Source organism: Myotis yumanensis, unplaced genomic scaffold (genome assembly GCF_028538775.1).
Source record: "Myotis yumanensis isolate MYYU_CA2020_CCGP unplaced genomic scaffold, mMyoYum1.0.hap1 SCAF_3, whole genome shotgun sequence".
In the NCBI taxonomy this organism is placed as follows: Eukaryota; Metazoa; Chordata; class Mammalia; order Chiroptera; family Vespertilionidae; genus Myotis; species Myotis yumanensis.
The window spans coordinates 214849473-214864188 of record NW_027223754.1 but is presented as its reverse complement, the minus strand read 5'-3'; the positions used below and the strand labels follow the sequence as shown (position 1 = coordinate 214864188).

The following is a 14716-nucleotide window of genomic DNA, read 5'->3' as shown; positions in this document are numbered from 1 at the left end:
GCCTGGCCTCTGCTGGTTGTGGGGTTGCACAGCCTGAGGCGCTCCCTGGTGCTGTGAAGAGGCAGTGGTTTCCGTAAGGGGAGGTGGAGTTGGTCATTTGCATGGCTCTCGGGAGGCTGCCCAGAGGGCAGACTGGGCGGAGGGGCTGGAGGATGGGGTCACAGAGACATGGTGGTCGCTGGTCAGATGGAAGGAGGTGCTAGGAGGGTGGGCTGGGAGTGAGGGTGCCCGAGGATGTGGGGAAGAGGGATCATACGTGGCACGGGCATGGCCCTGAGGCAGGCGTGGTGGCTGTCACTGATGGCCTTGGTTCTGGGAATCGATTCCACATGCCTGTCCACCCCCCAGCACGTCTTGGGAGCAATGGGCTCCTTTCCCATTCAGACATGAGTCCCACCAGCCACGGCCTCACCTGTGGGGTGGGCAACAGGTGGGGTGTGGGGGATGGGTGTCAGAGCTGAGAGAACATTGCAGTGGTTTGGGGGTGGCCACTGGTTCCTGGTCAGAGGGGCTGGTGGTGTGAGGGCCTAGCTAGGGGTGGCATCTGTCAAGTAGAAAAACAGAGGTGGCCCTGGCTGGTGTGGCTCAGTGGATGGAGCATCGGTCTGTGGACTCAAGGGTCCCGGGTTCAATTCTGGTCAAGGGCATATGCCCAGGTTGCAGGCTTGATCCCCAGTAGGGGGTGTGCAGGAGGCAGCCAATCAATGATTCCCTCTCATCATTGATGTTTCTCTCCCTTCCTCTCTGAAATCAATAACAATATATTTAAAAAAACACACACACAGAGGTGGACACAGGTGCAGGTGGGACCTCTGCCAGCACGGGGGGGTAGAGGGTGGGGCCCTGAGGTCCTCCCTAGGCCACTGCTGCCAGCTGTGGGACCGTTTCCAATACCCAGGAAACCTACAGGCTTGGGGTCCTGTGCCTGAATGTCATGTGGGGCCATGGACAGCACCAGGCCTTTCTGGGAGATCCTCCTCCCGGCCAGTAGCCAGGCACAGACCCTGGGGGGAGTCACTGCCCTTCAGCTGCCCCTCCCGCCTGGCCAGGGAGGACGGGGTGGCCCTCGTGTTTGAGGTGTTGGAGTCGTGAGCTCCGGGCAGAGGAAAAGCTCAATGTGTTTTGCTCCTTGTTGCTCAGGTGTTGAACCTGCAGCTGTGACGGGGTGGGCCTGGGGCAGCAGACACCCCTCCCTCCCCACTGGCCAGGATGGGCTCCAGGGTGTGCAGCTTCACAAGACGCGGTTGTCAGTAAGAATAACACAACTTTATTGGGAGTTGGGGTTTGGGTGCCCTGTCAGAGATCATCAGAACATTAAAAATGGACTCAGCATCACACACTCTGCAGGCCTTCCAGGACGATGGCACTGCCCCAGCGGGTGCAGACTCCACCCACCCAGCACTGCTGGGGCCAGTCTCCGCCCCTGCCCCCTCCTGCACGCCCATGGCCAGCTCTTGCCAGGTGCCCAAATGCACCGGAGTGCCAGGGCTGGGATACCCCTGCCGGGCTGTGAGGGTCTCGATATTTTTAAGGCAGTCAAATGTTGCATCCTGGCTTAGAGGCCAGCTCCCAGGGCCCCTGGGCAGCTGAGACCTGTGTGGCCAGCCCAGCTCTGGACATGCATCTGTCCCGAGTCAGGGAGACCCTTCACTGCAGCCAGATACAAAGTGCAAACACGGCTCTCTCTGCGTTTGTTTAAAAATCGGTAAAAACAGGCTGGCAGCCTGTGGCGTCCGCACCCATCACGCCTCAGTCCTTGTGGCACCAGGGTTGTGGCCTGGCTCTGGCAGGCAGAGCGCACTCTGAAGCCTTATTGCTGTGCATGGGGTCAGGCAGGAGCGACGCGAGCTGGGCCGTCCGACTGGGTCCAACTGCCAGCTTTACCAATGCAGCATTTATTTTAAAATTAAATTAAATTAAAAAAGACAAATTGCATCACCAGGTAGGTATCGATTAAGGGCGCGCCCTGGCTGGGTGGCAGCATCACACGGGGCCATTGGAGGCGGCTCCTGCTGGCGGGGCAGCTGTCTTTCTGTAGGAAGAGGAGTGGGTCTTGGAACCTAAGGGCCCAAGGGTCCCTGTCCAGTCCCCTCCCCCTGGCCCAGCCTGCTCACCTGTCCTTTGTCACGGTCCCCAGAATGGCCACTGTGGAGACAGCTGGGCTGGCTGTGGCGGTGGTGGTGACGGCCACCATGGGCCCTGGGGGCACTGCCACAGCCAGCACCCCTGCGGGGGCTGGGGCAGGACTGGCCTTGCTCAGAGCTGTGGAGGCTGCCTCGGGGGGGACAGCCCCAGCCAGTGTGGAGGTGGCTTCTGCAGGTGCAGAGGTGGGACCTGGTAGCGTGCTGGCAGCCCTGTGGGCAGATCTGGGCTCAGTGACCTGGGCTGCCCCAAGTTCCCAACATGCCAGAGCAACCTGCTTGCCCCCAGGGCCTCCACCCTCCCTCCAGGCAGCCCCTACCTGCTCCCGGGGACCCTCATTTCTGGGGACTACACTTGGCCCTGGCACTTCCCTGACAGCCCGCAGGCCATGTCTGCCCAGAACTCGCCCTCCCACACCTGGAAAGGGCCAGGGCATGACGGCCTAGGGACAGCCTGGCCCCTCTTGCAGCCCAGGAGGTTTGCCCAGCGGGGCCCACACCTGCCCAGCACTTGCTTCCACTGTCATGTCAACACCACCCTCACAAGGACCCCTGGGAGCCTGCAGAGCAGGCAGGAGGGCTTGTGGGGCTGCGCCAGGTGCGGTTGGCAGCATGTGGAATAGACCACACGAGCCTGTAGACAACTCGACCGGGAAGGCGCAAGCCCACATTGGCCAGGGCAGGCAGGCAGACCGACGGCTTGCTTTTGGAAGGACATAACCCGCTGGTCAGAGGACAGCTGTTTAGGAGGGGAGAGGTCGGGGGCAGTTTAAGAACTGTAATGCTGCTTTAAGGAACTAAACCCCTCAGGAGCCCCAGGCTTGCCCCCTTGCCTGGCCATGCTTTTCTGTTCATCATAGCCCTGCCCCACTTCCTGTTGTGAGCCAGAGTGGGACCCCCACCAATGGGAGGCCCAGAGCTCCACCTCAGGTGGAAACTGGGGTGGGTGGGACCTGGCCAGGTGCCAGTCTGCCCACCTGTGGGGGGAACAAGGGAAGGCCGGGAAGGCGCCATCTCACTCAGCACCACCTGCTGTGACTGCACCTCACGCTGCCCACCACTCCCTCCCTCGTTTCCAAAACAGCTCCTTGTGCTGCCCTCCCCCTCCCCCAACCCCCAGCCCAGCCTGGACTTTCTCCCTGAGTGTAGGGGTGGGACATGTGGGGGCTCAGCTTGCACGGAGGTCACCCCCCATCAGAGTTCAGCTGCAAAGCCCTAACATCCCCCCACTGTCTGAGCGCAACAGGCATTTCTTCCCAAGGCGCCTGGTTTAGGTGGGCACATGGCTGGGACTTGGCACATACCACACAGGATAAAAGCTGAACCCCATTCCCACCGCCCAGGGCCACCCCAGAGCCTGGGGAGTGGCTCGGCAGGGCCTGGCCATTCTCTCCAAGGTGGGCCTATGGGTGGGGTGGCCCCATTCCCAGGTCCCTGGGGTGGGACATTCAGGTCCTCTGCTCACCCCTGTGCATCCCTCTCCAGAGCCCAGCTCTGGGGGGTCACAGGGTCCATCTTCTCCTGGGCAAGTGGCGAGCTGTGGACAATCGCACCCCACCCCCCAATCCTGCACACCTGGGGACCGGCGTGGGCAGTGGGGGGGCCTCCTGGCTGGGACCCATACTGACAGCCTCTGAGGTGACAGCCACCTGCTCGTCCTCATCACTGCCGTCCTCATCACTGCCGGAGGCCACCAGAGGGGCGTCCCTGGAGACACACACATTCCAGGCGCACGGGGAGGCGGAGCCAACTGCAAGACAGGGGCCGGGGGACACTGGTGAGGGCAGGGGAGCCCCCAAACTCAGGCGGGCATGCAAAAGCTTCAGCTCAGACTTGGGACAGAACCTGTCTGCACACTGCCTGACAAGGGGTGTGTCTGCCAGCGAAAGAGCTCCCCTCCCTGTGTGGCCCTCGACACCCTGGGGCTTCCCAGCCTCTGGACAGGCCCCCCAGCTGCCACCGAGGCGGCCCAGGGCGTGCGAGGCACGAGGAGGCTGCCAGGGGTCCCGGTGGCACAGACAGATGCAGGGGCAGCCCCTCCCTCCAAGGGCGGCTCAAAGGCCTTCCGTCCCTCCTGGGCCTGGGCCACTCTGCCCGCTGCCCTGCCACCAGAGCTGCTCCGACTCACGGGTTCTCTCTGGGCCCTGGCTCAGGCCGCCCTGGGCATCACCGGGTCCTACGTCCACCGGGGAGCTGCACCTGGGCCCCAACTCGGAGCTGTGAACAAAGCCAAGGCTGAGGCCGTGCAGGGAGACGCTGCCCGACACGGGCATGGCCGCCGCCTGCCCTGCCTCCTCACCAGCAGAAGGGCTGGAAGTCGGGGAACTTGGCCCAGCCTTTCTCCTCCAGAGCCGTGGTGCTGGGGGCCCTGGCTGCCCACACACTGGAGCCCACGTCCATCGCCACTCCCGGGGTAGCAGCGGTCGGGCTCGCTGGCTCATCAAACACCGTCCACGTGGCACCTGCCAGAGGAGACGAGTGAGTGGCCCTGAGCCCTGAGCCCAGATGCAGCCAGACACAGAGCAGTGGCAGCCCCCCGACCGGGCTGCTGGGCGTGTGGCCGAGGGCCGTCAGGACCGAGCTCAGCCTGGCCCTGGTGGCTGGGGCATGGGGAGCCCACAGGACCACGCACTCCAGAGCGCAGACAGGTCAGCAGGTGGCAGACCCCTAGGAGCACCCGCCAGGGCACCCAGTCCTCTGTCACCTGTGCCCCTGCCCATCCTGAACGCTGCACCCCAAGCACCTACCTTCTGAGCCACCTTCCACATGAGGACCGCCCTTTTGGGCTGCGACTTGAGTAGCCCCTGCCGGAGCCACATCTCCATTGGCTTCCTCCCCATCCCGGTCTCCACGCGCCAGGCCGTTCTCTGGGCAGCTCTCTGTGGCGGGAGGGCCCCCAAACCTGGGGGGGAGCACAGTCAGCTCAGGGGGATGTCACGACCGGGCAGGGCTGGGGTACACACCCGTCCAGGGGCCTCTGTGTCCCTCGGGGAAGCTGAGGCAGGGCGGGCGGGCGGGCACACACCTGGCTCTGCCCAGGCCCCGGGCAGCACAATGAGCCTCCTTGTCCTCCCAGATGTCATCGTCCTCGTCGTCGTCAAAGGGCTGGATGTGGTCCCCACAGCAGGCCTCAAACAGAGCCGCGCTGGGCTGTGGGAGCCACATGTTCACACAGCTCCCGAGGCCTGGCCCCCGCTGCCCACCCACCGCCGTGTCCGTCCACCTCCAACAAACACTGAGTGGAGACTCACGCTGTCCTCGTCGGCGTCGATGTGGAAGTTGATCTCTGCGATCCTGTCGAAGGGGGCGCTGAAAGAAGAACAGCCGCTCAGTGTGTGGCATCTGGGTGAGCCCCTCACAGGCCGCAGCGCGGTGGGCGCGCCAGGGGCTGGCTGGAGGCCGAGGGAGTCTAGCCCAGAGCAGTGGGGCTGAGAGCACAAGGCCGGCTCCGCGGCTAGTCCAGGGCTGTGGGTCACCCGGGTGGGGCCCATGCCCTGGGCTCATTTGCTTTCTCCCCGGCTCTGAGGGGCAGCCTGGGGACTGGGGAGGAACGACCTGCCCTCCCTGGGGGAGCCTGGGGGCTGCGAGGGACCCTCTCTGCCCGGCCCCTCCCACACAGCTCACACCTGGCTCAGCTGAGGAATGGGGCAGGTCTAGCAGAGCCCACCTCCACCCTTCCCAGAGGGACAGGGGTGGGAGCGGGGGAGGGGGAGGGGTGACGGCACAAGTCGGCGCTGTGGTGTGCGAGGGAGGCAGCCAGGCACGTTCTGGGCTCACTTGACGCTGTCGTCCTGGTCTGCAAACTCCTCGTCATTGAAGCCAAACTGGTCCACGAAGGTGGCCGTCATCTGCTGGACCTGGTACTCGGAGAAGGCCTGGGGGACAGGCACAGCCTCAGACTCCCGCTCAGGGTCACACCCAAACAGCCTACTGAACTTGTAATTCACCCGCTGTGGCCCCAAGGGCCCCATCCATGTAAATGGCTTGGGGGGGAGGTTCCCCTCATCACAGGGGGAGGGGCAGGGCCAGGCGCAAGGAGCACCGCTCCCCTCGCCATCTCCCTCGGCAGTTTGGTGAGATGCCGCGGGACCCCTAGAGGCCTCAGTGCCGCTAGGACTGCGGGGAAGGGCCTGGCCACACGCACCTGCTGAAGGGACAGCTCGTTAGGGAACACGCCCTCCATGTCCTCATCCTCGCTCGAGGGGTGGAGGTGGGTGCTTACCTGCAAGGGCAGAGGGTGGGCATGAGTTGGCAGGAGTGAGCTGGCGCCCGGGGCTGGTGCCCAGCCTGCTCCCCACCTGCAGCCCACACTGGGTCTGGGCACAGGCCTCGGAGACCACACTGGGCCTCCTGACACGACAGGGAGGGGACCGAGCGGCCACAGCAGCTCTGCTCGGGGCCTCAGGCCCGCACGTGGATGGCCCAGGCCTGTGGCCAGAGGGTCTGTGTCTGGACACGGAGCAGAGGCTGCAGCACACGCTCGGCCACAGGCGTATGCACAAGCAGACGAGACTCCTCACCAGGTCCACGGCGTTCCTGCGGTTGGTCTCCGTCAGCGTCTCCTCCACGAAGCTCTCCCAGCGCCCACGGCAATCCGCAGGCAGCCCTGCAAGGGAAGTGCTGCCTGGTCCCGAGAGCCACTGCAGGGTCCCAGGCGGCCTGTGCGGGCACAGGGCCCGACTGGGCGGGTGTCAGAGCCCAAGTTTACTTGGTGCACAAGGGACCCCAAGGGGCCCCAAGGGGCCCTGACACAGACACGCCAGCATCGGCTTCTGTAACGAAGCGGCCGACGGCCCGGCCTCTGCACAACCCCCATGCCCCTCCCATTTTTCTGGCCAAGTCGGAGCCTCCGATTCACGCCCTGGAAACGGTGAGGGAAGATGACAGCCAAGAGCTTCCCACTTGCCCGTCGCCTCCCCACCTGGGCCCCCACCCTCATCGTGAGACCGATGGACCAGGAGGCCTGACCCCAGCCTGAGGCCACGGACTGAGAACACCCCTTCCTGGGCTCACACCTGCCCTGCGGCCACAGGCTGCCACGTGGAGACACACCGGCGAGGCCACGCCTGCAGCCTGACTGACGACCATCGACAGGCTGCTTCCCCAGCAGCACAACTCAACTGAACGCCAGTGCACCCCGTGCCCGCGCTGGGCTCACAGCACCTGCACCGCGCCCCCCGTCCCCCATCACACTCCACCGCCTGGCCATTGCCCAGTCCACCCACCTGTCTGCCTCTTGTATGGGCAAACCCTGCTCAGTCTGCCTGGCACCCTCCTCCCCAGTGAGGCCACATGGGCCCTTCCCGGCTCAGCTGGAGCTGCAGACTGTGCCAGGACGAGATGGAAGGGTAAGGGCACAAGCTGCCAGGGGGTGGCCCTGCATCTCGATGCAGGAAGCAGCCCAGGGGGCAGGCCGAGGGCAGAGGTGAGGCCTGGCGGGGAGGGGCTGCCTGGCTCAGAGAACAGCTGGACTGCGTGGCGTGCCCTGAGCGTGAGCAGACGTCTGCCCAACAGAACGGGCGCCGGGGCCCACACCCAGCCGAGGGAAGACCCCGTGAGGCACGGCAGCCAGACCCGGGCCAGGGCTCACCTTGGATAACCTCGCCGACGGGCGTCTGCATGGCACCCCTCTCCAGGTTCCGCACCACCGCGTTGGCGATCCGGGTGAGGTGGCCCATGTTCCCGCGCCTCATGCCACCTGCTGCCCTGGAAGTGAAGGGCAGCATGAAGGCAGCTGCCAGGCCTGGGCCTTGCCCACTGCCCCCGAGTCCCTCCTCATGGCCTCGCCTGCTTTGGGAGGTGCTGCTCCCACCCCGTGCAGACCAGAGAACGGGCTCAAAGCCTGCACTCCCCACATACCAGGAGGGCCTGCTCAGCCCCTGCAGCCCTGCGACCGTCTGGCTGCGCCCCTCCCCTGCACGCAGACACCAGCTGTCCCGGTGCCCAGGCCCTCCCAGCACGGCCCAGGGCCTACTGCCCAGGGAAATGCCCAGTCCAGCAGCAGGAGACATGGCCGGCTCCAAGGAGACAAGGACGACGCAGGGCCCGAGAGCCTGTTGTGGCCCTGGATCGGCGGGTCGCTCCCCTCACTGAGCTCAAGGTGCGGGAGTGCTCGCCCTGGCTCTGTCCACCTTTGCCTCCCACGCTGCCGTGAACTTCTCCACACCCACGGCCCAAAGCAGAGCACGTCCTATCCTGGCGTCCCTGACGCTCAGTAGCCTCCCTGTGAGACGGCCACACGTCTACAACACAGCCCTTGATGGTAGTGGACAGAGCCTGCTGCCAACCACATTCTCTCTCCGAAGAGCCTGATGAACCCAGAGGAGGAAGCGGGGTGAGCGAGTGAGCACCTGAGCGGGGGAGCCGGGCAGAGGCAAGCCCAGGAGACAGGGAGGGCACTGGCCCCTGGGGAAGCTGGGACAGGTGGAAGCCTGCTGGGCACCTCAGACCCGCACACGTGCACACAAATACGCAATCTGCAAGCACAGGTGTGGGGAGGGCCTCCCAGGCACCATGTGCACTGACCGGGGAAGCCGCCAGCCGTGTCTGCACTGACATTCGGGTCCAGTAAGAGCAGGAGATGAGGGATAGACCTGGGGAGGGAGGTACCCCCAAGGAGCAGCAGGCAGGGCAGAGGGCAAGGCAGTGGGAGGGCTGCCACACTGGGCCCTGCGGGCCATTCTGGGACCCGGGTGGCCAGGAGTTTCAGGCAGAAGTGACACCATCTGTGTTTCAGAAAGAGCCCAGCTGCTCACAAAGAGGCCACGTGGGACAGGGAGGAAGCAGGAAGTGGCCTGGACACTCTCTTCAGGGTTCAAGGGCTCAATGGTAGAAGTGACTGATGCTGGGCTGGAGAAATGGGGGATTTGGGACACACTGTGGGCACAGGACGGGCGAGGGGGGTGGGGGGGGAGTAAAGGGTGAAGGAGGCTCCAGAGCAGCCAGGCTGGTGAGGAGCCTGAGGGGAAGGAGCCCAGCCCGGCCCGGTGACTGCCTGGCTCATGTCAGCTCAGGCCCCGGCCTCCCTGGCAGCCCAGCAGCAGAAGCCCCTTCTGGAAACCACACCTCCCACGGAGCCCCGGGGGTTCTTACTGTGTGTGGTCATTGGCCTCCCAGGCCTCCAGGATCCTCTGGACCAGGCAGCACTTCTGGAATAGCTGGGGGGACAGGCTGATCGGTCAGGTCCGAGGGGCTGCGTGCTCCCCTCCACCCTCTGTGAACCGAGTGGGCTTAGCAGGCAAGCAAGCAGGTGGCCTGGAGGTGAGCATCGTGCGAAGCGCTCCGGGGTGAGTAGGAGAGGAGAGAGATGCATCTCGTCCAGGATTCATGCATGTGGACTCAAAGGACCCCAAATCCCGGAATGTTTTCTCATGCCCTTTCTTTGTGATTTCCTCTCTCGTGGTCAAAAGGAGGGTAGCTCACCCAGGTCACGTGAGGATCAGAAAAGAAAACGCGGGGGGAGGGGCCTCAGCCGTGTGGCCGGGCTCAGCACGCAGCGCCACCAGCGCCTGGCGGGACTCACATGGGTCACCATCGTGCTCTCGGGGTGGCTGGCAGCAGGCAGCTGGCTCTCCGAGTCCCCGCTCTCGGGTCCACTGGCTTCAGCCCTGTCCTCCCGGTGGGCGTGGGTGAGAATCGCGGCCACGCACAGTTCCACTTGGAGGTGCAGGAAGTTATTCCAGGTGTACTTGAAAAACAGGTCCTGGGGACAGGCAGGGAGAGGCCATGGCAGGCGGCAGGCGCGAGGCAGTGCCTGGGAGCCTCCCTGTGAGAAACCTCTGCAGAGCCCGAGCTCTGCTCTCATCTGAACATGCCCGATGGCCATTCTTTCTGTCTCCAATCAGAAGCTTAACTCATCTGTAGCCTCTCTATCAGTGTGTTTTTAAAAGGCTGTATATTTCCTAGTAAGATCCCTGTTAGCTACATTCTACACATTCTAGTATGTAGGATTCCTATTCTTCCTTTAGGATTGTGTCTTGACCCGTGAGCCAGTGGAAGTGTGTTAAATTCGCAAACACGCAGAAGGGAAGTCACGTGAGGAGGTGCAGGTATGGACATGCCCACAGGAACCCGGAGGGGCCCAGCCGGAGCTTCACCAGCTGAAGCCTGGCCTCTTCCAGGCGGGGCGGGGCGGGGAACAAGCACCGCTGCCCCGGAATCTCGGACCCTTACAGGTGAGGAGGCCACAGCAAGGCGGCGAGGTTCACCTGTCTGCACCCCCCTGGCACCTCACACAGAGCAGAGGCCACAGCAGCCTACGTCCTAGCCCAGGGGTGGGCAAACTTTTTGACTTGAGGGCCACAATGGGTTCTTAAACTGGACCGGAGGGCCGGAACAAAAGCATGGATGGGGTGTTTGTGTGAACTAATATAAATTCAAAGTAAACATCATTACATAAAAGGGTACGGTCTTTTTTTTTTTTAGTTTTATTCATTTCAAACGGGCCGGATCCCACGGCTGTCCTAGACTCTGCTGCCTACACAGAGGGAGGGAGGGTGCAGAGGGGCAGGATGTGCACAAAAATCCTCAACAAAATATCAGCAAAATCCAGCAGCACATTAAACAGATTACACACCGTGACAGGGCGGGTTTTATTCCTGGACGCCAGGATGATTCAATATGTAAATCAATCAATCACGATGGTCAGTGTCTACTGCCCAAAGGATGAAAACCATATAATCATCTCAGCTGATGCTGAAAAAGCAATTGACCAAGTTCAACAATTCTTAAAAATAAAAACACTGAATACTCTAGGAACAGAAAGAAACCTGCTCAACACGACAAAGGGCCCCAGGACAAGCCCACAGCAAACACATGCTAACTGGCGACAGGCTGCAGGCTTCTCTACAGTCAGGACAGGGCCTGCAGCCTGCTTCCACCACTTCTGCTCAGCACCGTACGAAGTCCTAGCGGAGCAACGAGGGAAGAGAGAGATAGGAAAAGTGTCCAAGTTGGAAAGGAAGAAGCTGAATTATCTCTTTTCACAGATGACATGATCTAATATGAAGAAAACTCTACACATTTCACAGAAACTGTTAGACCTAATAAACAAGTTCCAAATACAAAACACACAAAAACCAGCTGCATTTCTATACACTAACAATCCAAAAAAGTTTTTAAGAAAATAACTCCATTTACATTAGTATCCAAAAAACAAAAAACACTTGGGAATGAATGAACCCAGCAGGTGAGAGCCGTGCACGCTGAAACTGCAGCACCGGCCGGCTAGGGGAGCAAAGACGCCCGAGTCCCCGAGAAGCACCAGGCTCAGGCGGGAAGATGGGTCTGTGAGGCGGACACCACCACCAAGTGACCCACAGACTCACTATAGTCTCTTCAAGATTCCACTCAATGGCTTTTTTTTTTTTTTTTTTTTGTAGAAATAGAAAAAACCATCCTAAGATTCATAGGGAATCACAAGGGATCCCCAAAGGAAAATCTTGACCCCCCCAAAAAAGTTGGACTCACACTTCATTTCAAAACTTACTACAGAACGATAGTAATCAGCAGCGTGTAGTCCTGGCGTGAGGACAGACATGGAGACCAAGGCAAGAGAGTTGAGAGTCAAGAAATAAACTCTCACGTACATGGCCCACTGAGTCCCAGCAGGATGCCAAACCAGTCAGTGGGGAAAGGACAGTCTTTTCCACACATGGTGCTGGGGAACTGGGCATCCACAGGCAGTGGAATGAAGTGGAACCCTCACCATGTGCTACATTTACAAACTAATTCAAAATGGATCGAAGACCTGACAGAGCTAAAATTATAGAAAAAAAACAAAGGGGTCAGTTGCATGACAGTGGATTTGGCAATGATTTCTTGGATATGACACCAACAGAGAAATTGAACTTCATTAAAATTAAAAACTTGTGTGTGTCAAAGGACACTATAAACCAGTGGTTCTCAACCTTGCTGTGACCCTTTAATACAGTTCCTCATATTGTGGTGACCCCCAACCATAGAATGATTTTCGTTGCTGCTTCATAACTGCAATTTTGCTACTGTTATGAATCGTCATGTAAATATCTGATATGCAGGATGTATTTTCATTGTTCGTGACCCACAGGTCCACCTGACTCAACAATGGGCAAAGGACTTGGACAGCTGTTCAAAGAAAATACACACACGGCGAACAAACCACACGAAAAGGTGCTGGCATCACCAACCATTAGGGAAATGCAGGTCAAACCACCACGAGACCACTTCAAACCATGACGACGGCCATCTTTACAGAAAAACGAAAACACGTTTGGCGAGGATGTGGACACGAGAACCCTCCTACACTGCTCGCAGGAAGGGAAGCGGCGCAGCCACTGTGGAAAACCGCTGCTTCCTCGGAACGCTGGCCACAGAACGACTATGTGACCCATCAACCCCACTTCTGGGCACATGTTCACCAAAAGGGAAAGCTGGACTCAAACAGGAATCTGCACATCCATGTTTATAGCAGCATCATTCAAAACAGCCAAAGGGGCCCCAGCTGGTGTGGCCCAGTGGCTAGCGCGTCGGCCTGGGAACTGAAGAGTCCTGGGTTAGATTCTGGTCACGGGCACATGCCTGGGCTGCGGACTTGATCCCCAGTAGGGGTCGTGTAGGAGGCAGCCAATCAATGATGATTCTCTCTCATGATTGATGTTTCTAACTCTCTCTTCCTCTCCCTTCCTTTCTCTAAAGTCAATAAAAATAAATAAAACAGCCAAAGGGGAAAACAACCCACACATCCATCAACTAAGGAATGGACAAAGTGTGTCTTCCTCTACAATGGAAGGTGATTCAGCCATGAAGAAGGACATTCTGACACCTGCCGCCACAGGGATGAATGAACCTTGAAGACAATGTGCTCAGTGAAACAAGCAACACACAAAAGGCCAAACACGGTGTGATGCCACGTACATGAGGCCCCACAGCAGCCAAACTCAGAGGCAAAAAGTAGGGTGGGGGAAGAGGGGGTGTGGGAGGCATGGGGATTGACTGCCTAATGGTCAGTGTTTCTGTTTGAAGATAAAAAAGTTCTGCAAATAGACAGTGGAGTCGTTATATAAATTGTGAATGTACTTAATGCCACTGAACTAATTGAACCCTTAAAATTATTAAGCTGGTAAATTTTATGTTACGTATTTTTTTACCACAGTAAACATAAAAAGAGGGTGGAAAAGAGAAAACAATTTTTAAGAGAGGAAAAGGACTAAGTGAAATAAGCCAGTCAAAGATAAATATCACATGATCTCACTCATTTGTGGTATATAAAGAACAACATAAACTGATGAACGAAAACAGATCCAGAGACAGAGAAGCATCGATCAGACCGTCAAACCTCAGAGGGAAGCTAGGGGAGGGTGGGGGTAAGGGGGAGAGATCAACCAAAGGACTTGTATGCAAGCATATAGGCCTAACCAATGGACACAGACAACAGGGGGGTGAGGACATGAGTGGTGGTGGGGGGGGGGGGGATGGGGGGTAATGTGGGGATAAGGACACATATGTAATAACTTAATCAATAAAAAAAGACATAAAGCTAAAGAGAGAAAGAGAGAGAGAGAGAGAGAGAGAGAGAGAGAAAGGAAAAGACAAGTCCTTCATAACCCACTGGGGTTTCCAAATCTGGAAGAACCTGTAGAGGCCAGTACTCCAGGCCCAGCTCCAAGGCTGGCTCCTTCTGGGAGCAGAGGCCCAAGGGCAAGGCCCCAGAGAAGCCTGGGGACTGCATCTGCCTGTGGTGCCCCCTCAGAGCCATGCCCCTCCCCTCAGCACCCCCTTCTGCCTGGCGGGCCCTCTCCTCAGACACCCGGGCGTCCTCCAGGCACTGAGTGGAGGCGCCCCCACTGGCTCTGACGGGAAGTGCTGGGTGCCCTGTGGAGAGCGAGCAGCTGCTCCTCGAAGGTGCTCTGTGCTGAAGGGCTAAAACCCAAGTCCTCCATGAGGCAGGTCTGGAAGGGCGTGACCTCATTGCTCCCCGCCCCCCAGACAGACAGACACCTGCCTCTGCTCGCAGGGCAATCTCCATGAGCTGCACCGAGGCGGCCGGGCTGTCCCACCTTCACTCAGGCTGTGGTCAGCCTGGGCCTGTCTCAGGACCAACCAGAGCTTCCCGAGGCCAGGCCCACCCCCAGGGCTGAGGTCCAGATGCCTGCCCGCTGGGCCTGCCCTGGGCACCTGCCTGGTCTGCCCACGGCCGCGTGGGGGAGGGGGGAGGCAGTGGACCCTCACCAGCAGCAAGCCCATGGTGTTGAGCCGGCAGAGCTCCTGGTTGATGCTGGGTGTGTTGGTGTGCAGCAGGGCAGCCATGAGGCGGGCGCCGTGCAGGCGGGCGTTCCCGAGGGGCTCCTCCAGCACACCGATGGTGGTCAGGATTGCGGCTTTCTGTAAACACAGAGCACCACTCACTGACCCTGGTAGCCCAGCGTGACCACTGCTCAAGGGCCTGGCTGGGGTCCACGCTATGGCACAGCTCGGGGAGGGGGCCTTCCTCGAGGCAGCACTGCCTGCGAGAGGGAAGGAGGCATCAGAGTGAGTGCGGGGTCTGCACCCAGAGGCTCACCCAGCCACAGGGGGGAGCACCCTGGAGTGAGAGATCT

At 59.9% G+C, this 14716-nt stretch overlaps 1 protein-coding gene across 5 annotated transcripts in view; it reads right to left on the bottom strand.

The window, feature by feature from the left end:
* Window positions 1-1244: 1244 nt before the first annotated feature.
* The window catches only part of PPP6R2 (protein phosphatase 6 regulatory subunit 2), a 63575-nt gene continuing 50103 nt past the window's right edge, over window positions 1245-14716 (bottom strand). For 4 of the 5 annotated variants that reach the window (XM_070411355.1, XM_070411353.1, XM_070411351.1 and 1 more), the window contains 15 exons: window positions 14349-14501; window positions 9664-9843; window positions 9234-9298; window positions 7732-7847; window positions 6662-6747; window positions 6286-6363; window positions 5919-6016; window positions 5393-5450; window positions 5167-5291; window positions 4889-5043; window positions 4441-4603; window positions 4270-4358; window positions 3791-3891; window positions 2115-2354; window positions 1245-2032 (listed from right to left, as the gene is read on the bottom strand). In XM_070411355.1, coding sequence (XP_070267456.1) covers window positions 1907-2032; window positions 2115-2354; window positions 3791-3891; window positions 4270-4358; window positions 4441-4603; window positions 4889-5043; window positions 5167-5291; window positions 5393-5450; window positions 5919-6016; window positions 6286-6363; window positions 6662-6747; window positions 7732-7847; window positions 9234-9298; window positions 9664-9843; window positions 14349-14501 — 1833 coding nt within the window. In that variant the 3' untranslated portion in view covers window positions 1245-1906. Of the gene's footprint in view, window positions 2033-2114; window positions 2355-3716; window positions 3892-4269; window positions 4359-4440; window positions 4604-4888; window positions 5044-5166; window positions 5292-5392; window positions 5451-5918; window positions 6017-6285; window positions 6364-6661; window positions 6748-7731; window positions 7848-9233; window positions 9299-9663; window positions 9844-14348; window positions 14502-14716 lie in introns of all 5 variants that reach the window. The other variant, XM_070411354.1, reaches the window with a different exon arrangement.